General features: G+C 46.2%; 1 protein-coding gene across 3 annotated transcripts in view; it reads left to right on the top strand.

The window, feature by feature from the left end:
* The first annotated feature begins 9,520 nt into the window (after positions 1 to 9,520).
* The window catches only part of LOC147123469 (uncharacterized), a 36,379-nt gene continuing 19,444 nt past the window's right edge, over positions 9,521 to 26,455 (top strand). Inside the window, exons 1-2 of one of the 3 annotated variants that reach the window (XM_085973399.1) lie at positions 9,521 to 9,732; positions 16,952 to 16,999. In XM_085973399.1, the coding sequence (XP_085829525.1) occupies positions 9,628 to 9,732; positions 16,952 to 16,999 (153 nt within the window). In that variant the 5' untranslated portion in view covers positions 9,521 to 9,627. The remainder of the gene's footprint in view (positions 9,733 to 16,951; positions 17,000 to 26,455) is intronic. The other 2 variants (XM_085973415.1, XM_085973406.1) reach the window with 2 other exon arrangements.

The raw sequence follows: 26,455 nt of genomic DNA, 5'->3' as shown, positions 1-26,455 counted from the left end.
ATTTAACAATTAACACTTTTAACATGCACATTAACTGAAAATAGTCTATTTATAAATTCAGTCTTTGGGGCGGCTTCCTGATCCTTTCTGGATAGCGCCTTTCCTGAGTGTCTTGTTCTTGGTGCGGAGGCCCCCTGTCATCAGTTGGTTCAGCAGCTTCCGATGCTACTGTTTCTGGGGTAGATGCTACCTGTATGTCGGGTTCATCACCAGGTGCGCGAGACATGGGGTTGACTCGTTCCTGTGACTTTAGGATCTGGTCGACATGGCGTCTCACAATGTTCTCCCCAACATCCACTGTGTACATTAGTGGCCCCTGCCGTGTGTATATCGTTCCTGGTTGCCATTTCTCTGTTCGGTAGTCGCGGGCCAAGACTGGTTGCCCTACATTGAAGCTCCTTGTCGGCTTCTCATTGATGTGCTGGAATTGCTTATTCTCCACATCTCTTCGTACATTTGGTCTGAGCAAATCTAGACGAGATCTCAACCTTCGGTTAAAGAACATCATGGCCGGGGTCTGGTTGGTGACTGCATGTGTCGCATTTCTGTAGGCTAACAGGAAATTGTCCACCTTATGCTGCAGTGGAATGTTGTCATCGCACATGGCCTTTACTGCTTTCTTTAAAGGTTTGTACGAACCTCTCAGCCAATCCATTTGTGGCTGGATGATACGGAGCGGATGTGTAATGCCTTACCCCATTCCTTTTCATGAATCTTCAAAACTCTTCGGACACAAACTGTGGTCCATTATCAGAGCAAATCTGCTCTGGCAAGCCGTTCCTGGCAAATATGGTCCGTAGGACTGCAATAGTTTTCTCCGTGGTGGTGGAGGACATTTTGATCACCTCAGGCCATTTCGAATGCGCATCCACGGCTATTAGAAACATTGAGTCCATGAATGGGCCAGCAAAATCAATATGCACCCGTTGCCATGGAGATGAGGGCCACTCCCATGGGTGTAGAGGGGCATGTGGTGCTGCATTTTGGACCTTCTGGCATCCTGAGCAGCTCTTTGTCAGGTCCTCGATTTGGTGATCGATCCCTGGCCACCACACATAAGCCCTAGCGAGGCTTTTCTTTTTTACCCCTCCCAGATGGCCTTCGTGAAGCTCATTGAGCACTCTCTCCCTTAACTTGGGTGGAATTACCACTCGGGATCCACACATCAAGGTCCCCTGGCATACTGACAGCTGTTCTCTTCTGGATGAGAATGTTGGCAACAGTGAGTCGCCATGTGTTGGCCATCCCTTCACCGTCAAATCATATACCCGAGACACTGTCGGGTAATTTCGGGTCTCCTTCTCTATATCAGCGTCAGTTACTGGCAAGCGTTCAATTATAGTCGAATGAAATATTTCGACAGGGTCTACTGCTGGTGCTTCCTCCGCAGTAGGCAGTGGCAGGCGTGATAGCCCATCAGCGATTCCATGCTCTTATACTCGATTTCATATTGGTTCGCCCCTAGAAAAAGTGACCATCTTTGTAGCCATTGCGCAGTCATCACCGGCACGCCCTTCTTTGGATTAAAGATGGAGACAAGTGGTTGGTGGTCTGTCAGCAAGGTGAACTTCTGCCCGTGCAGATAGTGGTTGAACTTTTTCACTCCCCACACTAGGCTGAGGGCCTCCCTGTCAATCTGGGCGTAGTTACGCTCGGCTGAGGTTAGTGACCGAGACGCAAAGGCAACCGGCCTCTCCGAGTCGTCCGGGAACTTGTGCGACAGCACCGCTCCAATGCCGTAGGATGATGCATCACACGCCAACCGAATTGGTAGTGCTGGGTTGAAAGGAGCCAACACCTCTTTTGATGTGATCAATTCTTTGTACTTCTGGAAAGCTCGTTTACATTCGTCATTCCACTTCCATGGTACCCCCGTTTGCAGTAGGGTGTTCAGTGGGTGTAGTACTGTAGACAAATTCGGCAAGAACTTATAAGAACATAAGAAGTAGGAGCAGGAGTAGGCCATACGGGCCCTCGGGCCTGGTCCGCCATTCAATAGAATCATGGCTGATCCAAATCTAGACTCACGTCCACTTCCCTGCCCTCCCGCCGTAACCCCTAATTCCCTTATCTGCTAGGAAGCTGTCTATCTCCATTTTAAATTTATTTAATGTTGCAGCTTCCGCAGCTCTCTGGGGTAGCAAATTCCATAGATTTACTACCCTCTGAGTGAAGAAGTTTCTCCTCATCTCAGTTTTGAAAGGGCAGCCCCTTATTCTTAGATTATGCCCCCTAGTTCTAGTCTCACCCATCAGTGGAAACATCCTCACCGCCTCCACCCGATCAAGCCCCCTCACAATCTTATATGTTTCGATAAGATCGCCTCTCATTCTTCTGAACTCCAATGAGTAGAGTCCCAACCTACTCAACCTTTCCTCATACGTCAACCTCCTCATCTCCGGAATCAACCGAGTGAACCTTCTCTGAACCGCCTCGGGAGTAAGTATATATTTTCTTAAATATGGAAACCAAAACTGCACGCAGTACTCCAGGTGTGGCCTCACCAATACCCTGTATAACTGCAGCAAGACTTCCCTGTTTTTATACTCCATCCCCCTTGCAATAAAAGCCAAGATTCCATTGGCCTTCCTGATCACCTGCTGCACCTGCATACTAACTTTTTGTGTTTCATGCACCAGGACCCCCAGATCCCTTTGTACTGTAGCACTTTGCAGTTTCTCTCCATTTAGATAATAACTTGCTCTTTGATTTTTTCTGCCAAAGTGCATAACCTCACACTTTCCAACATTATATTGCATCTGCCAAATCTCTGCCCACTCACTTAGCCTGTCTATGTCCTTTTGCAGGTTTTTTATGTCCTCCTCACTCACTGCTTTCCCTCCCATCTTTGTATCATCGGCAAACTTGGATATGTTGCCCTCAGTCCCTTCCTCCAAATCGTTAATATAGATTGTAAAGAGTTGGGGTCCCAGCACTGACCCCTGCGGAACACCACTAGTTACTGATTGCCAGCCCGAGAATGAACCATTTATCCCAACTCTTTGTTTTCTGTTAGATAGCCAATCTTCCACCCATGCCAGTATATTACCCCCAATCCTGTGATTTCTTATCTTGATCAGTAATCTTTTATGTGGAACCTTGTCAAATGCCTTTTGGAAGTCCAAATACACTACATCCACTGGTTCACCTTTATCTACCCTGTATGTTACCTCCTCAAAGAATTCGAGCAAATTTGTCAAACATGACTTCCCCTTCATAAAACCATTCTGACTCTGTCCTATTAAATTATATTTATCCAAATGCTCTGTTACTGTTCCCTTAATAATGGACTCCAACATTTTGCCAACCACAGATGTTAGGCTAACTGGTCTATAGTTTCCAGCTTTTTGTCTACTTCCCTTCTTAAATAAGGGTGTTACATTAGCAGTTTTCCAATCTGCCGGGACCTTTCCTGAGTCCAGAGAGTTCTGGAAAATAATCACCAATGCATCCACAATCCCGACCGCCACTTCTCTCAAGACCCTAGGATGTAGGCCATCAGGTCCGGGGGATTTATCCACCTTAAGTCCCATTATTTTACTTAATACCATCTCCTTAGTGATTTTAATCGTGTTTAGCTTCTCCCCCCCCCCCATTGCCCCCTGTTTGTCCAGTGTTGGGATATTTTTAGTGTCCTCTACTGTAAAGACTGATACAAAATATTTGTTCAGCGTCTTTGCCATCTCCATGTTCCCCACCACTAGTTTCCCGGTCTCATCCTCTAAGGCACCAACGTTCACTTTAGCCACCCTTTTTCTTTTTATAGCTGTAGAAACTCTTGCTATCTGGTTTTATATTTTTTGTTAGTTTACTTTCATAATCTATCTTCCCTTTCTTAATTAATCTTTTAGTTATTGTTTGCTGGCTTTTAAATGCTTCCCAATCTTCTATCCTCCCACTAGATTTGGCTACTTTATATGCCCTTGTTTTCAGTCGGATACTATCCTTTATTACTTTACTAAGCCACGGATGGCTGTCTTTTCTTTTATTCCCCTTTTTCCTTAGTGGAATATATTTATCTTGAAAGATGTGAAATATCTCCTTGAATGTAGACCACTGCTCTTGTACCGTCTTACACTTCAATCTGTTTCCCCAGTCCACTTTAGTCAATTCTACTCTCATACCTTCATAGTCTCCTTTATTTAAGCTCAGTACGCTGTCTCATCCTCAAACTGAATTTGGAATTCAACCATATTATGGTCACTCATTCCAAGGGGATCCTTTACTAGGACATTTTTTATTAATCCTGTCTCATTACACAGGACCAGATCGAAGATTGCCTGCCCCCTGGTTGGTTCAGTTACATACTGCTCAAGGAACCCATCCCTAATACACTCTACGAACTCTTCCTCAAGGCTGCCATGCCCAATTTGATCAGTCCAGTCAATATGAAAGTTAAAATCCCCCATGATTATAGCTGTTCCCTTATTACAAGCCCCAACTATTTCCTGATTTATACTCCGACCAACAGAGTTGCAACTGTTAGGAGGCCTATAGACTACGCCCACTAGTGACTTTTTCCCCTTATTATTCCTTATCTCCACCCAAACTATTTCACTATCCTGATCCTTTGACCCAATATCATTTCTGACTATTGCAGTGATTCCATCCTTGATTAACATAGCAACCCCACCTCCCATTCCTTCCTGTCTGTCCTTCCTAATTGTCAAATACCCTTGTATGTTTAGTTCCCAGTCATGATTATCTTGCAGCCATGTTTCCGTAATGGCCACCAGATCATACCCATGTGTAGTTATTTGTACCGTCAACTCGTCAATTTTGTTACGAATGCTGCGTGCATTCAGATAAAGAACTTTCAAATATGTTTTCTGAAAATTTATTCCGGCTTTTACCCCTTTTACTACTTTACCTTTATCATTGTATACATTCTGTCCCTTCCTGACACGCACTGGTTTTTAATTCCCCCACTGCTACCTTGCTCTATTGCCTTCTCCACTGTCATTTTTATTTTTTGCTCTCTTAAAACCTCCTCCCCACTAATTAGTTTAAAGCCCTCTCTACAGCCCTAGTTATTCGATTCACCAGGACTCTAGTCCCAGCACTGGCCAAATGAAGTCCGTCCCAACGGAACAGCTCTCTCCTGTCCCAGTACTGATGCCAGTGCCCCAGGAAGGAAAACCCATTTCTCCCACACCAGTCTTTGAGCCATGCATTTAACTCTCTAATTTTATTTACCCTAGCCAAATTTGCACGTGGCTCAGGTAGTAATCCAGAGATTATTACCCTTGTGGTTCTGCTTTTTAATTTGGCCCCTAGCTGCTCAAACTCCCTCAGCAGAACCTCCATCCTTGTCCTATCTATGTTGTTGGTACCAACATGGACCACGACAACTGGATCCTCCCCCTCCCACTCCAAGTTTCTCTCCAGTCCAGAGGAAATGTCCTTAACCCTGGCACCGGGCAGGCAACACAGCCTTCGGGACTCTCGCTCTCGGCTGCAAAGAACTCTATCTATCCCCCTAACGATACTATTCCCTACCACTACAACATTTCTTTTATCTCCCCCCACTTGAATGGCCCCCTGCTCCACGGTGCTCTGGCCGGGTAGCTCATCCTCCCCGCAGTCCCCGTTCCCATCTTCACAGGGAAGTAAGAGCCTCAAACCTGTTGGACAAGAGCACGGGCTGCGGCTCCTCCAACACTACCTCCTGGATCCCCGTACCTGCCTCACTTCTAGTCACACCATCCTGACCCTGGCCACGGACTACACCTGAATTAATTAATCTAATTGGTGTGACTACCTCCTGATACACAGAGTCCAGGTAACCCTCCCCCTCCCTGATGTGTCTCAGTGTTTGAAGCTCGGACTCCAGCTCTTCAACACGGAGCCGGAATTCCTCGAGCAGCCAACACTTACTGCAAATGTGATCACCGTGAGCATCAATGGTGTCCACCAGCTCCCACATATTGCAGCAGCAACACATCACCTTATCACCCATTCTATGTAATTAATTACATTTATTAATATTATTCTTAAATATCCTCTGCCCTGATTCTAGATGATGAATATCGCACCTTAGAAACTATAAACCACAGAGTTTAAGCTTAAAAAAGAGAAATACTCACCAACCAATCACTTACCCGCTTTCTGGTGACGTCACACTTGGATTACTTTTTACCTCTCTCCTTCCCTCTGAGGCCCGAGACTGGAGATTGGTAAACCTACCTGGGTCTCTGGAGCCTTTATACAGCCGCTCAGCCTGCGATTCCCGCCGATTCTCGCACTGAGGCCTTACCTGGGTCTCGGGAGCCTTTATACAGCCGCTCAGCCCGTGATTCCCGCCGATTCTTGCACTGAGGCCTTACCTGGTCTCTGGGGCCTTTATACAGCCGCTCAGCCCTTATGGTAGTAGTTCACCAGCCCGAGGAACGACCTCAGTTGTGACACATTTTCCGGTGCTGGAGCCTTGACTACTGCCTCAATCTTTTCAGGGGACTTATGTAACCCCTCTTCATCAATAACGTGGCCACAATACGAGATCTGCTTCTGGAAAAACTTGCATTTGTGGCGATTTGCTCGGAGCCCATATTCCTTCAATCTAGTGAGCACCTGCTCCAGGTTGGCAAGGTGAGCACTGTCATTTTCGCCTGTGACCAGGATGTCGTCCAAATAACACTGGGTCCCTGGAATCCCTTGCAGGACTTGTTCCATTGCCCTTTGCCAAATAGCCGGAGCTGATGCTACCCCGAACACCAGCCGGTTGTATTGGTAGAGACCTTTATGAGTGTTGATCGTGAGGTACTGTTTCGAGGCTTCTTCTACCTCCATTTGCAGGTACGCCTGGGCCAGATCAATCTTAGTGAAGCGTTTCCCTCCAGATAGCGAGGCGAAAATATCTTCAATCCGCGGAAGCGGATATTGTACCGTGTGAAGGACTGGGTTCACTGTCACCTTAAAGTCCCCACAGATGCGAACTTTCTTTGGTTCCCTAGGCGTATTACTCAATGACCTCTTCATTACAGGAATGATGGGTGTGGCCCACTTGCTCCAGTCCACTTTGGACAGTACGCCTGAACATTCCAAACCTTCCAGCTCTGCTTCGACGGCTTAAGGCCTTAAGAAACTTTGGGCTTGCATTTTCCTCTATTTTGATCGTTGCTGTTATGCCTTTTAGTGTTCCAAGTCCCTCCTGGAACAATTCTTGTGCGTCAGTTAGCATTTTTGACAGTCGTCCAGGTGTGGCGTCGTCATCCTTTTTGGCATCTACAGTCAGTGCTTGTATGGAATGCCAATCTAGCTGTATCTTCCGGATCCATTCATGTCCTAGTAGTGGTGGTCCTCCATCTGGCAATACATATAGGTCCATTTTTGGTGTTTCCTTACCGTTATATACAACGTTCACCCTTATTTTTCCTTTGGGGTAGACTTTTTGCCCCATGTACGTCTTCAAGACAATCTCTGTATCTCTCAAGGGTATATGTGAGAATAGCCGCTTGTAGTCCCTTCGGTTTATGACTGTTAGGGCTGATCCTGTGTCCAATTCCATTTTCACTTGGACTCCAGCTATCTTGAGCGTGACCCAGATAGTTTGATGATCCTCCGTTTGGATCACCTTATGTAGTTTCAGACAACCCAGCTCCTTGCTTCCGGAGTCTGTATCACTTTTCTGCTCGTCTGAACTACTCTCCGTCACCTTATGTACCTTCTTGTACATCTCCTGTGGAGATTTCTTGCTGCTGGTTTTCTTTCCCGACCTGCAGACTCTTGCTATGTGTCCTACTTTTCCACACTGTCTGCACACTTTGTCCTTGAACCAGCAATCATTATGGTCGTGTGTTGTTCTGCCGCAGCGATAACACTTCACTGTTCCGTATGACATTTCATTTGTGCCATATTCTTGCGGTCTCCGTTGTATCTCTGCAGCTCCCTGTGTGGCTGCTTCATGTGATACTGCCATGCTGAAAGCCTTTTCCAGCGTAAGGTCCTTTTCAGATAAAAGCCGTTTCTGGGTTCCTTCACTTTGAAGCCCACACACAAACTTGTCCCTTAAGGTATCTGCCAGTCCCGCTCCAAACTGGCAGTGTTTCGATAGCTTACGTAGTTCCGTTAAATACTCAGCATTACTTTCATCTTTATGCTGGTTCCTTTTGTGAAACTTACATCTTTCTGCTATCAGCAGCGGTGTGGGGTTTAAGTGGTTCTGTAGGGTTGACACTATGTTTCCAAAATCCTTGTCCACTGGCTTCTCTGGGGTTACTAGGTTTCACAGTAAGCCATACGTTTTTGCACCCATGGAATTCAACAATACCAGCGCTTTCCTCTCATCTGGCACTTCATTCGCCTTGCAGTACACTTCTATGCGTTCGACATATGTCGTCCAATCTTCGACTTCATTGTCGAACGCTGTGATACTGCCACTCTTCGGCATCCCTGGGTGTGGTTAGACTGGCTCAAAATGGCGTTTTCCCGCACTTCCCTTCTTCTCCGCTGCGGCTCAAAATGGCGTTTCCCGCGCTCTCCCTTCTTCTCCGCTGCGGCTGCTCGGCCCTTGAACACCGGCTGCGCTCTGCGCGTTTTCTTTCGCGCCTCTCTCTCTTCTCCCGTCGACGCCGTTCGGTCCTGAACACCGGCTGTGCCCTGTGCGCTCTACCCTCTCTCTTCTCCCGTCGACGCCGTTCGGTCCTGAACACCGGCTGCGCCCTGTGCGCTCTACCCTCTCTCTTCTCCCGTCGACGCCGCTCGGTCCTGAACACCGGCTGCGCCCTGTGCGCTCTACCCTCTCTCTTCTCCCGTCGACGCTGCTCGGCCTTTTCTGTGCCGTCGGTCGGCTCTAGCCGCCGCTGTCCGGGAAGGGTCTGCGCCGTACCTGTTGCCAGCCCGTTTCGCTGGACCACCGTGACTGGAGAAACAAGCCCTGCTCTCCCTCAACAGCCTCCCCTGCGATGCTCAATCTCTGCTGGATGACTGGGCGGTTGCTCGTGGTCGACGCCCATGCTTCTGGCCTCAACTTTCTTCCACTGTTCTCCAGGAGCAAATCCCTGGGAGGTAATGCAGAGTTGCAGGTAGGTTCGAATCTGCCTCGTCGCCACTGTTAGATCCGTGTATTTTTGATGTAGTGTGTCCTTCAATAACTAGACACGAGACTGCAGGAACAATCAACAGGTATTTACTGGATGAGGGTTACTCTAAAACTAAACGTACAGATCCCTACTCCGGGTTTATATACAGGTGTGGTCACTGCCGGTACTTTTACAGTATACAGGAGCTGTAAAAAGTAGTTCTCCCCTTAAAGGTACATACACTACAATCGACCTGAAACGTTAATTCAGTTTCTCTCTCCATAGATGCTGCCTGACCTGCTGTTTCCATCATTTTCTGTTTTTATTATCAATGTAAAAGTGTCTTATGAAGTGCAGGGATCTCACACATCTGTCCTCCTGAAGTTTAAAAGCACCTTTAAATGGGGTTTAGTCTGTCTCACTCTCCATGATCAATAGATTTCACTCCTGCCACGGCTCTTATCGCACTACTTGAAGCCACATGGTTTAAAGCTAGCCAACCAGGAGCTGTGTGAGAGATGCTCTCGCCGCCATCTGTAAGTTGTAAGGAATAATTTGCGAGTCTGTATCAGCGGGGCTCCCGGAGTTGCAGCCTGCGGCAAGCACGATGATCGGAGCGTTTGCACTGCAGCTGCCCACCCGCTTCGCTGCCCCTGGGCTTCTCCACCTGACGGCAGCGCTGCTGGCGCCCAGACTCGGCGGCTGTGCACAGGTAGGAAGCCCCGGCGCAAGGCCCGGCGCCCACAACCGTGCGGGATCGGGGCGGCGTTTGATTGACGGCTTGTCGGGCCATTCACCAGTCGAATTGAGCCCTCCGTCACACCGCGCGAACCAATGGGAGTGCCGGGTTTTCAGTGTTTGCTACTTTTGATGGAACGTGCGCTGTGTGTGAGAGTTCGGCGGCACCGGCTTCAACTCAGCTTGTGTCACAGCCCGATCGGCAAGGAAGCACTCGGGAACGCTGTGCACGCAGCTCACCGCCAGCCCTTGCTCCTCCTGGTGTGTGTGTGTGCACTCACACATTCAGTTGTTTTTCCACTCACCAATATAATTCCAACGATGCTGCCTCACCTGCTGAATAGTTCCAGCATTTTCTATTTTTATTTCAGATTTCCAGCATTCGCTGTATTTTGCTTTTGTTTAATTCACTGCCACTTCTCTTCTAGGAATGCCAACCTTGAAGAAGTTCTGCTCTTCTCTCCAGGATTTCCATTTGTCTCTTTTACCTTGTTCTTTTATCTCCATTGCTTTCTGTTTCCCTTCTCGTGTTTGACCAAAACTCGCTTTCACAGCCACATTTCTTTCTTACAATCATACCTTTTATCATTTAATCTCTCCTGCTTTCCACCCTATCACAGACATTCCCTTTCGTTTCTTCCTCCCTTCCCCCCCCTTTCCCTGCCCCTGCACTTGCTTAAAATCTGTTATATCTCTAACTTTTTCCAGTTCTGACGAAAGGTCATCGACCTCTGTTTCTCTCTCCACAAATGCTGCCTGACCTGCTGAGTATTTCCAGCATTTTCTGTTTTTATTTCTAATTCCAACGAGTGTTTTGTTCCCAAGAGAACTTCACTTCTGAAGTTTAAAGGAAAGCAAGCTTTCTGAGGCTTGCCATCGAGTAGTGGCAGGGCTCATCACTGGATGGCGCCACTGCTTTTGAATCAGATCCTGTTTTCACCTGCTACAGTATTGTTCCTAACACATAAGAACATAAGAAATAGGAGCAGGAGTAGGCCAATCGGCCCCTCGAGCCTGCTGATCTGATTCTAACCTCAAATCTTCTATCACTCTGCATCCACCCGAACCCATGTGATCTCCCGGGAGAGGCGAAAAACCAGATGAAGACCCAATGGCCAATTTGGGAGAAAAAAATCTGGGAAATTCCTCTCCGACCCATCTAGGCGATTGAAATTCTTCCAGGAGATCACTGTTCCTATATTTTCTACAGTACTTACCTTCTGTAAAGGCGATCTCCACCCCAGCCAGGAACAGGAATAAAACCATCTCCTGAAATCTAACACAGAATTAGAACACAGTAGGAGCAGAACCAGGCTACACGGCCCCTGGGCCCACTCCACTACCCACAGGGCCATGACCATTCCGAACCTAGACTCATGTCCAATTTCCTGCCCGCTCCCCGTAACCCTTAATTCCCTTTACTTCTAGGAAACTATCTATTTCTGTTTTAAATTTATTTAATGATGTAGCTTCCACAGCCTTCTGGGGCAGCAAATTCCACAAACCCACCACCCTCTGAGTGAAGAAGTTTCTCCTCATCTCAGTTTTGAAAGAGCAGCCCCTTATTTTAAGATTATGCCCCCTAGTTCTAGTTTCACCCTTCATTGGGAACATCCTCACCGCATCCACCCGATCAAGCCCCTTCACAATCTTATATGTTTCAATAAGATCGCCTCTCATTCTTCTGAACTCCAATGAGTAGAGCCCCAATCTACTCAACCTCTCCTCATATGACCACCCCCTCATCCCCGGGATTAACCGAGTGAACCTTCTTTGTACTGACTCGAGAGCAAGTATGTCTTTTCTTAAGTATGGACACCAAAACTGTATGCAGTATTCCAGGTGCGGTCTCACCAATACCTTGTACAACTGCAGCAATACTGCCCTGTTTTTATATTCCATCCCCCTAGCAATAGAAGCCAACATTCCATTGGCCTTCTTGATCACTTGCTGCACCTGCATACTAACTTTTTGAGTTTCGTGCACCAGGACCCCCAGATCCCTTTGTACTACAGTACTTTCCAGTTTCTTGCCATTAAGATAATAACTTGCTCTATGATTTTTCCTGCCAAAGTGCATAACCTCACACTTTCCAGTATTGTATTCCATCTGCCAAATCTCTGCCCACTTACTTAGCCTGTCTATGTCCCTTTGCAGGTTTTTTATGCCCTCCTCACTCACTACTTTCCGTCCCATCTTTGTATCATCTGCAAACTTTGATATGTTACACTCGGTCCCCTCCTCCAAATCTTAATATAGATTGTAAAGAGTTGGGGACCCAGCACTGACCCCTGCGGAACACCACTAGTTACTGGTTGCCAATCTGAGAACGAACCATTTATTCCAACTCTCTGCTTTCTGTTAGAGAGCCAATCCTCCACCCACGCCAGAATATTACCCCCAATCCCGTGATTTTTTATCTTGAGCAATAATCTTTTGTGTGGCACCTTGTCAAATGCCTTTTGGAAGTCTAAATACACTACGTCCACTGGTTCCCCTTTATCCACCCTGTATGTTACTTCCTCAAAAAACTCAAGCAAATTTGTCAAACATGACTTCCCCTTCATGAAACCATGCTGCGTTTGTCCTATTAAATTATGTTTATCCAAATGTCCCGTTACTGTCTCCTTAATAATGGACTCTAACATTTTACCAACCACAGATGTTAGGCTAACAGGTCTATAGTTTCCAGCCTTCTGCCTACTACCCTTTTTAAATAAGGGTGTTACATTAGCAGTTTTCCAATCTGCCGGGACCTTTGCTGAGTCCAGTGAGTTTTGGAAAATTATTACCAATGCATCCACAATCCCTACCGCCACTTCCCTCAAGACCCTAGGATGCAAGCCATCAGGTCCAGGGGATTTATCCGCCTTGAGTCCCATTATTTTACCAAGTACCACTTCCTTAGTGATTTTAATCGTATTTAGTTCCTCCCCCCCTAGAGCCCCCTGTTTGCCCAGTGTTGGGATATTCTTAGTGTCCTCTACTGTAAAGACTGATACAAAATAATTGTTCAGTGTTTTTGCCATCTCCATGTTTCCCACCATTAATTTCCCGGTCTCATCCTCTAAGGGACCAACATTTACTTTAGCCACCCTTTTTCTTTTTATATAACTATAGAAACTTTTGCTGTCTGTTTTTATATATTTTTTGCTAATTTACTTTCATAATCTATCTTCCCTTTCTTAATCTTTTAGTTATTTTTTGCTGTCTTTTAAAGACTTCCCAATCTTCCATCCTCCCACTAGATTTGGCTACCTTATATGCCCTTGTTTTTAGTCGGATACTATCCTTAATTATTTTACTTAGCCACGGATGGCTATCTTTTCTTTTACACCCTTTTTTCCTCAGTGGAATATATTTTTTTGGGAAGTTGTAAAATAACTCCTTAAATGTATACCACTGATCATGTACCGTCTTACCCTTTAATCTATTTTCCTAGTCCACTCTAATCAATTCCGCTCTCATACCTTCATAGTCTCCTTTATTCAAGCTCAGCACGCTTGTTTGAGATCCAACCTTCTCACCCTCTAATTGAATATGGAATTCAACCATGTTATGGTCACTCATTCCAAGGGGATCCTTTACTAGGACATTTTTAATTAATCCTGTCTCATTACACAGGACCAAATCTAAGGTTGCTTGCCCCCTGGTTGGTTCAGTTACATACTGCTCAGGAAACCCATCCCTATTACACTCAATGAACTCATCCTCAAGGCTGCTCTGCCCAATTTGATTTGTCCAGTTAATATGATAATTAAAATCCCCCATAATTATAGCTGTTCCCTTATTACAAGCCTCAACTATTTCCTGATTAATACTCCGTCCAACAGAGTTGCAACTGTTCGGAGGCCTATAGACTACACCCACTAGTGTTTTTTTCCCCTTATTATTCCTTATCTCCACCTAAACTGTTTCACTATCCTGCTCCTTTGACCCAATATCATTTCTCTGTATTATAGTGATTCCTTCCTTCATTAACATAGCCACCCCACCTCCTCTCCCTTCCTGCCTGTCCTTCCTGATTGTTAAATAACCTGGTATGTTTAATTCCCAGTCATGGTCACCCTGCAGCCATGTTTCTGTAATGGCCACAAGATCATACCCATATGTCGTTATTTGTGCCGTTAACTCATTCATTTTGTTACGAATGCTACGTGCATTCAGATAAAGAACTTTCAAATATGTTTTGTAACACTTAGTTCCTGTTTTTTCCCTTTTTAGTACTTTACTTTTTACTCCATACCTTCTGTCCCTTCCTGACACGTTCTGTTTTTTAATTCCCCCACTGCTACCTAAGTCTATGACCTTCTCTGTTGTCATTTCTATTATTTGCTCTCTAGAAACCTCCCCCTCACTAATTAGTTTAAAGCCCTCTCTACAGCCCTAGTTATATGATTCGCCAGGACTCTAGTCCCAGCACTGGCCAAGTGGAGTCCGTCCCAACGGAACAGCTCCCTCCTGTCCCAGCACTGGTGCCAGTGTCCCAAGAAGCAAAACCCATTTCTCCCACACCAGTCTTTGAGCCACGCATTTAACTCTTTAATTTTATTTATCCTAGCCAAATTCACTCGTGGCTCAGGTAATAACCCAGAGATTATTACCTTTGAGGTTCTGTTTTTTAATTTGACCCCTAGTTGCTCATACTCCTTTAACAGAACCGTCTTCCTTGTCCTATCTACGTCGTTTGTACCAACATGGAGCACGACAACTGGATCCTCCCCCTCCCACTCCAAGTTTCTTTCCAGCCCAGAAGAGATGTCCTTAACCCTGGCACCGGGCAGGCAACACAGCCTTCGGGACTCCCGCTCTTGACTGCAGAGAACCCTATCTATCCCCCTAATGATACTATCCCCTACCACTACAACATTTCTTTTTACTCCCTCCACTTGAATGGCCCCCTGTACCACGGTGCTGTGGCCAGGTTGCTCATCCTCCCTGCAGTCCCCGCTCCCGCCCTCACAGGGAGTAAGAACCTCGATCCTGCTGGACAAGAGCAAGGGCTGTGTCTCCTTCAACACTACATCCTGGATCCCTGTACCTTCCTCACTCGTAGTCACACCATCCTGTCCCTGACCACGGACTACATCTGCAGTAATTAACTTCATAGGTGTGACCATCTCCTGAAACATAGAGTCCAGGAACTTCTCCCCCTCCCTGATGTGTCGCAGTGTCTGAAGCTCGGTCTCAAGCTCCATAACATGGAACTTGAGTTCCTCTAGCAGCAAACACTTGTCGCAGATGTAATCACCGTGAGCCTCAATGGGGTCCACCGGCTCACACATCTCGCAACAGTAACACATCACCTGCTCCATTCTATATAATTAATTTAATTTCTTATTATTAGTTATGAAGACCCTGCCCGGATATAGATGACAATATCACACCACTATTCAATAGGACTTACCAACTTAAAGGTATAAAAGAGAAGAGAAGGAAGAAAACCAACCAACCAGCTGATCACCAACCTCCTCCTTGAATACTGTCTGTGGGGCCTGTTTGGTTGACTCGTCTTGCTGCTCCGCCTCCGCAGTGCTGTCTAAGCCTGGGAGTGGGGGGAAAAACAGAGCAAAAAACACACCCTCACCTCCCACTTGCCCGAACTCTCCCACTTACCAAAACTCCAGCAGCACTCAATGCACAAAGTACTCCGTGCACAGCACTAGCCCCTCCCCTTTTATACCCGGATTCTACTTCCGGTTTAAACTGCCCAATAGTTTAATATACCCTTAAAAAATTAAACTTACTTCAAATAATTGACTTCTTAACACACTAAAATTCACAAAATACACTGAAATAATTTTTCTCCCACTTACCAAAACTCCAGCAGCACTCAATGCACAAAGCACTCCGTGCACAGCACTAGCCCCTCCCCTTTTATACCCGGATTCTACTTCCGGTTTAAACTGCCCAATAGTTTAATATACCCTTAAAAAATTAAACTTACTTCAAATAATTGACTTCTTAACACACTAAAATTCACAAAATACACTTAAATGATTTTTCTCCCACTTACCAAAACTCCAGCAGCACTCAATGCACAAAGCACTCTGTGCACAGCACTAGCCCCTCCCCTTTTATACCCGGATTCTACTTCTGGTTTAAACTGCCCAATAGTTTAATAGACCCTTAAAAAATTAAACTTACTTCAACACTTAACAGCATCAACTTAAAGCCATAGAAATTTACAACACAGAAGGAAGCCATTTGGCCCGTCTTATCTGCACGGGCTCTTTGCTAGAGTAAGGTGACCATATTTGCTAAACTGAATCGGGGGACACTGGGTGGGAGCAAAGCAAAGTAGCCAGGACGCATTTCAAGAAAACCGGCATGATGACTGCTAGTGGAATATGCGTAGAGACAATGGCCTAGAAATTCACTAGCCTTAGCGCCGCTTTTGAGGCGCTAGAGGGACTAGCGCCAGAGTTATGGCCAGTTGAAAAATTCCCTGGGGCCCTAAAGCGGCGTTGCACCGGTAGCGCTGCGCCGGCACCGATGACGTCATCGGTGTACGCAGCGTCCCGGTTGCCATGCCGACGGGCCCCAGCGCCGAAATTCAGTTGCGGCCGCCTCGCCCGTGGCAGCCGCAACTAAGACTCTGGCAACCGAGTCTTACACAAGTTAGCGCCGGCGCATTAAGGTCGCGCGGCGGCCGGCCGCTTTCCCGCCGGCCGCCTGCCCGCACCTCCCTCCCCGGACTCCTCCACCCCCCCCCCCCCCCGCGGAACAGATGTGTCTGGCCTGCAAGCCCGGCACTTGTCTGAGGTGCCGGGCTCATTTTTGAAAAAATCAAACGGCCAGCGATCGGGTGAAGGCAGCGCCTCCTTAACGGGAGGAGGAGGCCTGCACTTCCCCAGCCTGCCGCACCGCATCGGGTGCCGCAGCGCCGGATTAGCGCTGCAATTCGGCACTCAGCGCCCATTGGGAGGCACTCACGCCCGCCAGTAGCGCCGGCAGCCGTCTGGGCGTGGCGCTACTGAATTTTTGGCGCGCGCAAGGGAATTAGCGCTGGCGCTAAATTTCCGGCACTAAAGCCCTGGCGCGGCGTCAACTCAATTTCTAGGCCAATGTCATTTTCACTTTACACCAAATCTCGAATCTTGCGTGTGCTCTGGCAATAGTGCTGTACCATCTATACTCATCCCTGAATACCCTAACTTTTAATTTCTCAATTTTAAATCTGTTCCAAACAGACTGAGATGTTCCCGTGTCAGGAAGGGACAGAATGTATGATGATAAAGGTAAAGTAGTAAAAGGGGTAAAAGCAGGAATAAATTGTCAGAAAACATATTTGCAAGTTTTTTATCTGAATGCACGCAGCATTCGTAACAAAATAGACGAGTTGACGGTACAGGTAACTACACATGGTTATGATCTGGTGGCCATTACGGAAACATGGCTGCAAGAGGATCATGACTGGGAACTAAACATACAACGGTATTTGACAATTAGGAAGGACAGACAGGAAGGAATGGGAGGTGGGGTTGCTATGTTAATCAAGGATGGAATCACTGCAATAGTCAGAAATGATATCGGGTCAAAGGATCAGGATAGTGAAACAGTTTGGGTGGAGATAAGGAATAATAAGGGGAAAAAGTCATTAGTGGGTGTAGTCTATAGGCCTCCTAGCAGTTGCAACTCTGTTGGTCGGAGTATAAATCAGGAAATAGTTGGGGCTTGTAATAAGGGAACAGCTATAATCATGGGGGATTTTAACTTTCATATTGACTGGACTGATCAAATTGGGCATGGCAGCCTTGAGGAAGAGTTTGTAGAGTGTATTAGGGACAGGTTCCTTGAGCAGTATGTAACTGAACCAACCAGGGGGCAGGCAATCTTAGATCTGGTCCTGTGTAATGAGACAGGATTAATAAAAAATGTCCTAGTAAAGGATCCCCTTGGAATGAGTGACCATAATATGGTTGAATTCCAAATTCAGTTTGAGGGTGAGAGAGTTGGATTTCAAACCAGCATACTGAGCTTAAATAAAGGAGACTATGAAGGTATGAGAGTAGAATTGACTAAAGTGGACTGGGAAAACAGATTAAAGTGTAAGACGGTACAAGAGCAGTGGTCTACATTCAAGGAGATATTTCACATCTTTCAAGAAAAATATATTCCACTGAGGAAAAAGGGGAGTAAAAGAAAAGACAGCCATCCGTGGCTTAGTAAAGTAATAAAGGATAGTATCCGACTGAAAACAAGGGCATATAAAGTAGCCAAATCTAATGGGAGGATAGAGGATTGGGAAGCATTTAAAAACCAGCAAAGAATAACTAAAAGATTAATTAAGAAAGGGAAGATTAATTATGAAAGTAAACTAGCAAAAAATATAAAAACAGACAGCAAGAGTTTCTACAGCTATATGAAAAGAAAAAGGGTGGCTAAAGTGAACGTTGGTCCCTTAGAGGATGAGACCGGGAAACTAGTGGTGGGGAACATGGAGATGGCAAAGACGCTGAACAAATATTTTGTATCAGTCTTTACAGTAGAGGACACTAAAAATATCCCAACACTGGACAAACAGGGGGCAATGGGGGAGAGGAGCTAAACACGATTAAAATCACTAAGGAGATGGTACTCGGTAAAATAATGGGACTTAAGGCAGATAAATCCCCCGGACCTGACGGCCTACATCCTAGGGTCTTGAGAGAAGTGGCGGTAGGGATTGTGGATGCATTGGTGATTATTTTGCAAAACTCCCTGGACTCAGGAAAGGTCCCGGCAGATTGAAAAACTGCTAATGTAACACCCTTATTTAAGAAGGGAAGTAGACAAAAAGCTGGAAACTATAGACCAGTTAGCCGAACATCTGTGGTTGGTAAAATGTTGGAGTCCATTATTAAGGAAACAGTAACAGAGCATTTGGATAAACATAATTTAATAGGACAGAGTCAGCATGGTTTTATGAAGCGGAAGTCATGTTTGACAAATTTGCTCGAATTCTTTGAGGAGATAACATACAGGGTGGATAAAGGGGAACCAGTGGATGTAGTGTATTTGGACTTCCAAAAGGCATTTGACAAGGTGCCACACAAAAGATTACTGATCAAGATAAAAAAATCACAGGATTGGGGGTAATATACTGGCATGGGTGGAAGATTGGCTATCTAACAGAAAACAAAGAGTTGGGATAAATGATTCGTTCTCGGGCTGGCAATCAACTAGTGGTGTTCCGCAGGGGTCAGTGCTGGGACCCCAATTCTTTACAGTCTATATTAATGATTTGGAGGAAGGGACAGAGTGCAACATATCCAAGTTTGCCGATGATACAAAGATGGGAGGGAAAGCAGTGAGTGAGGAGGACATAAAAACCTGCAAAAGGACGTAGACAGGCTAAGTGAGTGGGCGGAGACTTGGCAGATGGAATATAATATTGGAAAGTGTGAGGTTATGCACTTTGGCAGAAAAAATCAAAGAGCAAGTTATTATCTAAATGGAGAGAAACTGCAAAGTGCTACAGTACAAAGGGATCTGGGGGTCCTGGTGCATGAAACACAAAAAGTTAGTATGCAGGTGATCAGGAAGGCCAATGGAATCTTGGCTTTTATTGCAAGGGGTGTAACGTCCGTGTGTAATTGAGACACGGACTGCAGAAGTTGGTTATAACAGGTGTTTACTGAATGGAGACAAAACTGGAACTACTATACAAAGTTCCAACACAGGCTTATATACAGGGGTGGTCACTACTGGTACTGCAGTATACAGGGGCTGCAGAATATAGTTCCTTCTTCAAGGTACATACACCACAATTCCTCTCCTTTTAGCTAAACAGTACATAACATTCGATTAATAATTAAATAACATATTTACAATTACAGTTGCTATATACATTAGCTGAAGTTAATCAATTATAAATTCAGTCTTTGAGGAGGTTTCCTGATTCTGTCTGGATAACGCCTCTTTGGGGTATCAGGTTCTTCTGGCAAAGTTGATTCGGGATCAACATCGTTGTTTGGTTCGTCTGCTTCCAATATCACCGATTCTGAGGTAGATGCAATTGGTACTTTGGTTTCATCACCAGGTGTATAGGATCATGGTGTAGATTTGACGTTTTCCAGTGACTCTAGAATCTGGTCAGCATGGCGCCTTACAATGCTCTCTCCAACGTCCACGGTATACATTAGAGGTCCTTACCGTGTGCAGATTGTTCCTGGCTGCCATTTCTCTGTGCGGTAGTCCCGGGCCAAAACTGGTTGACCTATCTTAAAACTCCTGGTTGGCCTTTCATTCATATTCTGAAACTGCCTGTTCTCCACATCTCTTCTGATGTTTGGTTTAACCAAATCCAAGCGGCATCTTAGTCTTCGATTGAAGAACATCATGGCTGGAGTTTGGTTGGTAACCGCATGTGTCGCATTCCGGTAGGCAAACAAGAAGTTATCCACCTTGTGTTGTAGGGGTATGTCTTCATTACACATTGCCTTGATAGCCTTCTTGAATGTTTGAACGAACCTCTCAGCCAATCCATTGGTGGCTGGATGATATGGGGCGGATGTGTAATGCTTAACACCATTGTTCTTTAAGAACCTCCGGAACTCTTCAGACACAAACTGTGGTCCATTGTCAGAGCAAATCTGTTCAGGCAGCCCATTTCTGGCGAATATGGTTCGTAAGACTGTGATAGTTTTTTCTGTGGTGGTTGAGGACATTTTTATTACCTCTGGCCACTTTGAATGTGCATCCACTGCAATTAAAAACATCGAGTGCATAAATGGACCAGCAAAATCAATGTGTACCCTTTGCCATGGAGATGAGGGCCACTCCCATGGATGTAGAGGGGCTTGTGGTGGGGCGTTTTGGACCTTCTGGCATCCTGTACAGCTCTTGGTCATCTCTTCGATTTCTCTATCGATTCCCAGCCACCACACAAACGCTCTGGCTAAGTTCTTCATTTTTACCCCTCCCAGATGACCCTCATGAAGCTCATTGAGCACTCTATCCTTCAATTTGGGTGGAATTACTACTCTGGATCCACACATCAAGGTTCCTCGGCACACTGACAGCTGTTCTCTTCTCGGCGAGAATGCTGGCAACAGTGGTTCGCCATGTGCTGGCCATCCCTTCACCGTTAAATCATAGACCCTGGAGAGTGTCGGGTCATTTCGTGTTTCCTTTTCTATGTTTGCATTCGTCACAGTAGACATTCGACTATGGTCGAGTGGAATATCTCCACAGGATCCACTGCAGGTGCTTCTTCCACCGTCGGCAACGGTAGGCGCGACAATCCATCAGCATTCCCATGCTGTTTAGTTCCTTTGTACTCGATGTCATATTGGTGTGCCCCTAGGAAAAGGGACCACCTCTGTAGCCGTTGTGCTGTCATTATCGGGACGCCCTTCTTAGGGTTGAAAATGGAGACAAGAGGTTGATGATCAGTTAGTAGAGTAAATTTCTGTCCGTGCAGGTAGTGATTGAACTTCTTCACCCCCCACACCAGGCAGAGGGCCTCTCTGTCAATCTGGGCGTAGTTACGCTCGGCTGCAGTTAACAAGCGTGACGCAAAAGCTATCGGCCTCTTTGAACCATCAAGGGATTTATGTGACAGTACCGCTCCAACGCCGTAGGGAGACGCATCACACGCCAGTCTTATCGGTAGTGATGGGTTGTAGTGAGCCAATACTTCTCTTGAAGTGATCAGGACTTTACACTTCTGAAAGGCCCGCTTACATTCATCGCTCCATTTCCATGCTACTCCAGTTTGTAGCAGGGCATTCAGTGGGTGCAGAATTGTGGACAAATTCAGCAAAAACTTATGGTAGTGATTCACCAATCCGAGGAATGACCTCAGTTGCGACACATTTTCAGGCGCTGGAGCCTTAACTACCGCTTCAATTTTGTCAAGGGACTTATGTAACCCCTCTTCATCAATCACGTGGCCACAATACGATATTTGTTTCTTTAAAAACTTGCACTTGGGGCGATTGGCTCGTAGCCCATGTTCTCTTAGTCTAGTGAGCACCTGCTCTAGGTTGGCAAGGTGTTCACTGTCATTTTCACCCGTCACTAGGATGTCGTCCAAGTAACACTGAGTCCCCGGAATCCCTTGCAGGACTTGTTCCATCGCTCTTTGCCATATAGCCGGAGCTGATGCAACTCCAAATACCAGTCGATTATATTGGTAAAGACCTTTGTGAGTGTTTATCGTGAGATATTTCCTAGAGGATTCTTCAACCTCCATCTGCAAATATGCTTGCGCTTGGTCAATTTTTGTAAAACGTTTCCCTCCAGATAGTGAGGCGAAAATATCTTCTATCCTCGGAAGAGGATACTGTACTGTGTGAAGGACTGGGTTCACAGTCACCTTGAAGTCCCCACAGATGCGAACCTTCCTTGGCTCCTCAGACTTATTGTTTAATGTTTTCTTCATGACAGGAATGATGGGTGTCGCCCACTCGCTCCAGTCTACTTTAGTTAACACGCCTGCATTCTCCAGCTCTGCCTTGACGGCTGGGCGAATTGCATACGGTACCGGTCTTGCTTTGAAAAACTTGGGAATTGCATTCTCTTCTATTTTTATCGAGGCGGTTACGCCTTTAAGAGTTCCCAGTTCTTGTTGAAATACCTCTTTAGCGTTAGCCAAGATTTTTGACAATCGCCCAGGTGTGACGTCATCATCCTTTTTACCAGCCACAGTCAGTGCCTGAATGGAGTGCCAGTCTAAACTTATCTTTCTGATCCATTCACGTCCCAATAACGGTGGTCCACCATCTTGCAGTATGTACAGATACAATTTCTGTATTTCCTTGCCGTTGTATTCGACAGGCACCCTTATTTTTCCTCTGGGGTATACTTTCTGCCCCGTATATGTCTTCAAGACAATGGATGTGTCTTTCAAGGGTATGTGTGAGAATAGCCGCTCGTAGTCTCGTCGATTCATGACGGTCAGGGCTGATCCTGTATCCAATTCCATTTTGACTTGGGACCCTGCTATCGTGAGGGTGACCCAAATGGTTCGGTGATCCTCTTTTGCGATTACGTTGTGTAGTTTGAGACAGCTTAGTCTCTTGTTCCCGGATTCACTATCGCTCTTCTGGTCTTCGGAACTACTGTCCGTCATCTTTTGTACTTTCCTGTACTTTTCCTTAGTAGTCTTTTTGTTGTCGTTAGTCTTCTTCCCGGACCTGCAAACTCGTGCAATGTGTCCCATCTTTCCGCATTGCCTGCATGTTTTGTCCTTGGACCAGCAGTCCTTCTGGTCATGGGTTGTTCTGCCGCAGCGATAACATTTTTCAAATCCCCGTGTCATTTCATGCGTGCTGTATTCCTGTGGCTTTTGCTGTATTTCCGCAGCTCCCCTTGCTGCTGCTTCGTACGATACTGCCACGCTGATAGCCTTATCTAGCGTCAGCTCTTTCTCTGAGAGTAACCTCTTCTGGGTTCCTTCACTCAGGAGTCCACAGACAAATTTGTCCCGTAGGGTATCTGCCAGTCCTGCTCCGAACTGGCAGTGCTTTGATAGCTTGCGTAGTTCCGTAAGGTAATCAGCATTGCTCTCATCTTTATGCTGATTTCTCTTGTGGAATTTAAATCTTTCTGCTATCAGCAGCGGTGTAGGATTTAGGTGTTCCTGTAGGATATCAACAATTTCGTTAAAACTCTTCGCCATCGGTTTGACTGGAGTGATCAGGTTCCGCAATAGGCCGTACGTTCTTGCGCCCATTAAGTTTAGTAGTACCGATGCCTTTTTCTCATCAGCTACTTCGACTCTTTCCACATACGTGGTCCAGTCTTCTATTGCATTATCGAAGGTCCCCGTGGCAAACTGCAGCTCCTCGCGGCTTTCTGCACTTTTAATTTCTTTTATTTTAATTACTGTTCCCGTCGTCAGAGCAGACCCTATGGGACACTTTCCTCCCTCTTCTCGGGTCTGTACGCTGCCCGGCTTCGTAGCACCGGCTGCGCCCTGTGTGCTCCACCCTCTCTCTCTCCTCTTCCCGACAACGCTGCTCGGCCCCGTTGAAAGCCACCCGATCGAGCTCTAGCCCGCCGCAGCCCAGGAAGGATCAGTGTACTACCTGCCACCAGCCCGATTAGCTGGAACACCATAGACTGCATAACCAAGCCCAGCTCTCGACAGCCTCTCCTGCAAATCTTCGAATTCGATGAATCAGAGGGCGGTTGCCCACGGTCGACGCCCGTTTCTTCTGTTTGTTTGTTTTTTCTTTTTGGATTTCTTCCTTCTGGCCTCGACCTCTAACAACTTCGCTTCAGGGATGGATCCCCGTGAGGTGGTGCAGAACTGTAGGTAAGTTCGGATCTGTTCGTCGCCAGTGTAACGTCCATGTGTAATTGAGACACGGACTGCAGAAGTTGGTTATAACAGGTATTTACTGAATGGAGACAAAACTGGAACTACTTTACAAAGTTACTACACAGGCTTATATACAGGGGTGGTCACTACTGGTACTGCAGTATACAGGGGCTGCAGAATATAGTTCCTTCTTCAAGGTACATACACTACAATTGGGATGGAGTATAAAAACAGGGAAGTCTTGCTGCAGTTATACAGGATATTGGTGAGGCCACACCTGGAATACTGCGTGCAGTTTTGGTTTCCATATTTAAGAAAAGATATACTTGCTCTTGAGGCGGTTCAGAGAAGGTTCACTCGGTTGATTCCGGAGATGAGGGGGTTGACGTATGAGGAAAGGTTGAGTAGGTTGGGCCTCTACTCATTGGAGTTCAGAAGAATGAGAGGCGATCTTATTGAAACATATAAGATTGTGAGGGGGATTGATCGGGTGGATGCGGTGAGGATGTTTCCACTGATGGGTGAGACTAGAACTAGGGGGCATAATCTTAGAATAAGGGGCTGCCCTTTCAAAACTGAGATGAGAAGAAACTTCTTTACTCAGAGGGTAGTTAATCTATGGAATTTGCTACCCCAGGGAGCTGTGGAAGCTGCAACATTAAATAGATTTAAAACGGAGATAGACAGTTTCTTAGCAGATAAGGGAATTAGGGGTTACGGGGAGAGGGCAGGGAAGTGGACGTGAGTCTAGGTTCGGATCAGCCATGATCCTATTGAATGGCGGAGCAGGCCCGAGGGGCCGTATGGCCTACTTCTGCTCCTAATTCTTATGTTCTTATATAAGGTGTGAAACACCCTCTGTTTCAGAAACCTCTTCCTGGTGAGAGAATTTAGAGCTTGCCTTATTCAGTAAAAAAACCCACGATGCTGCATACTAATCTGAGGTAAAGTAAATCCACTCACCCACCAGCTCTCACTGCGGCCTCGGCTTCTCCCGCGCATTTTATAGGTTCCGCTCTCCGACCAGCCACGATTGGCTGAAATACAGGGTCAGATGACTCAATCCCCCAGAGTGCAGTGCGGCCCATGGTATCGATGAGACCTTTACTCTGCCGCGCTGCATTGTGGGAAGGCGGGGCTGCCATCGTTGCCTCAGTTCAACCGGTTGCTGGAATCCATTCTTGAGCTCAAACCGGGCAGGAACGAGCCGAGAACCTCCCCCAGAGACTCTATACGGGGATGAGTTTTCTGAACCAGGGACTTTTCCGGGGACATTATTTGCCCGGGGACACAGTACCTAATCCAGGAACTGTCCCCGGAAAACGGGGACGTATGGTCAGCCTATGGTAGAGCAATCCAAAATATTGCCCCACACTCTCCCCATAGCCCTCTATCTTCTTTTGCTTCAAGGGCTGTAGAAAAAGTAGATATTTCCCTTAAAAGTCTCTGCAGCAACCATTCAATGCTCTTAACAATTCAGCATAAAAGAGATTTCTCCGAACCTCTCTTAGTGACAGATTTAAAGTGATGATCCCTTGTTACTGTTACTCCAATCAGAGGAAATGGCCTTTCCCTATTCATTTTATCAAAACCCTTCCTAATGTCTAAAAACCTTTTCAAATCTCCCGTTAGCCTTCTCAAAAGTAATCCAGGTGTTTACATTGACCAAGCATTTATTACCTGGTATTTCACCTACCTTTTGTAAGATGTGATCTCCACCCCAGCCAGGAACTGGCCCAGCTTTGAAGTTTTGTAGAGTTATAGTGCCTTTAACATAGTAAAATGTCCCAAGGTGCTTCACAGGAGGGTTAGAAACATAGAAGATAGAAACATAGAAGATAGGAGCAGGAGTAGGCCATTCGGCCCTTCGAGCCTGCTCCGCCATTCAATGAGATCATGGCTGATCATCCAAATTCAGTACCCTGTCCCTGCCTTCTCCCCATATCCCTTGATCCCTTTAGCCTTAAGAAATATATCCAACTCTTTCTTGAATATATTTAATGAACTGGCCTCCACCGCACTCTGTGGCAGAGAATTCCACAGGTTTACCACTCTCTGGGTGAAGAAATTCCTCCTCATTTCAGTCCTAAATGGCTTACCCCTTATCCTTAGACTATGACGCCTGGTTCTGGACTCCCCGGCCATCAGAAACATCCTTCCTGCATCTAGTCTGTCCAGGCCTGACAGAATTTTATAGGTTTCGATGAGATCCCCTCTCAATCTTCTAAACTCCAGTGAGTATAAGCCCAATCGACACAATCTTTCCTCATACGTCATTCCTGCCATCCCAGGTATCAGCCTGGTGAATCTTCGCTGCACTCCTTCCATGGCAAGAACGTCCTACCTCAGGTAAGGCGACCAAAACTGCACACAATACTCAAGATGTGGTCTCACCAAGGCCCTGTACAACTGTAGCAAGACATCCTTGTTCCTGTACTCGAAC

The sequence above is a fragment of the Somniosus microcephalus genome, chromosome 2 (assembly GCF_052327205.1).
Source record: "Somniosus microcephalus isolate GS21.2 chromosome 2, FLI_Smic_1.0, whole genome shotgun sequence".
Classification (NCBI taxonomy): Eukaryota; Metazoa; Chordata; class Chondrichthyes; order Squaliformes; family Somniosidae; genus Somniosus; species Somniosus microcephalus.
This window is presented reverse-complemented; position numbering and strand designations above follow the sequence as displayed.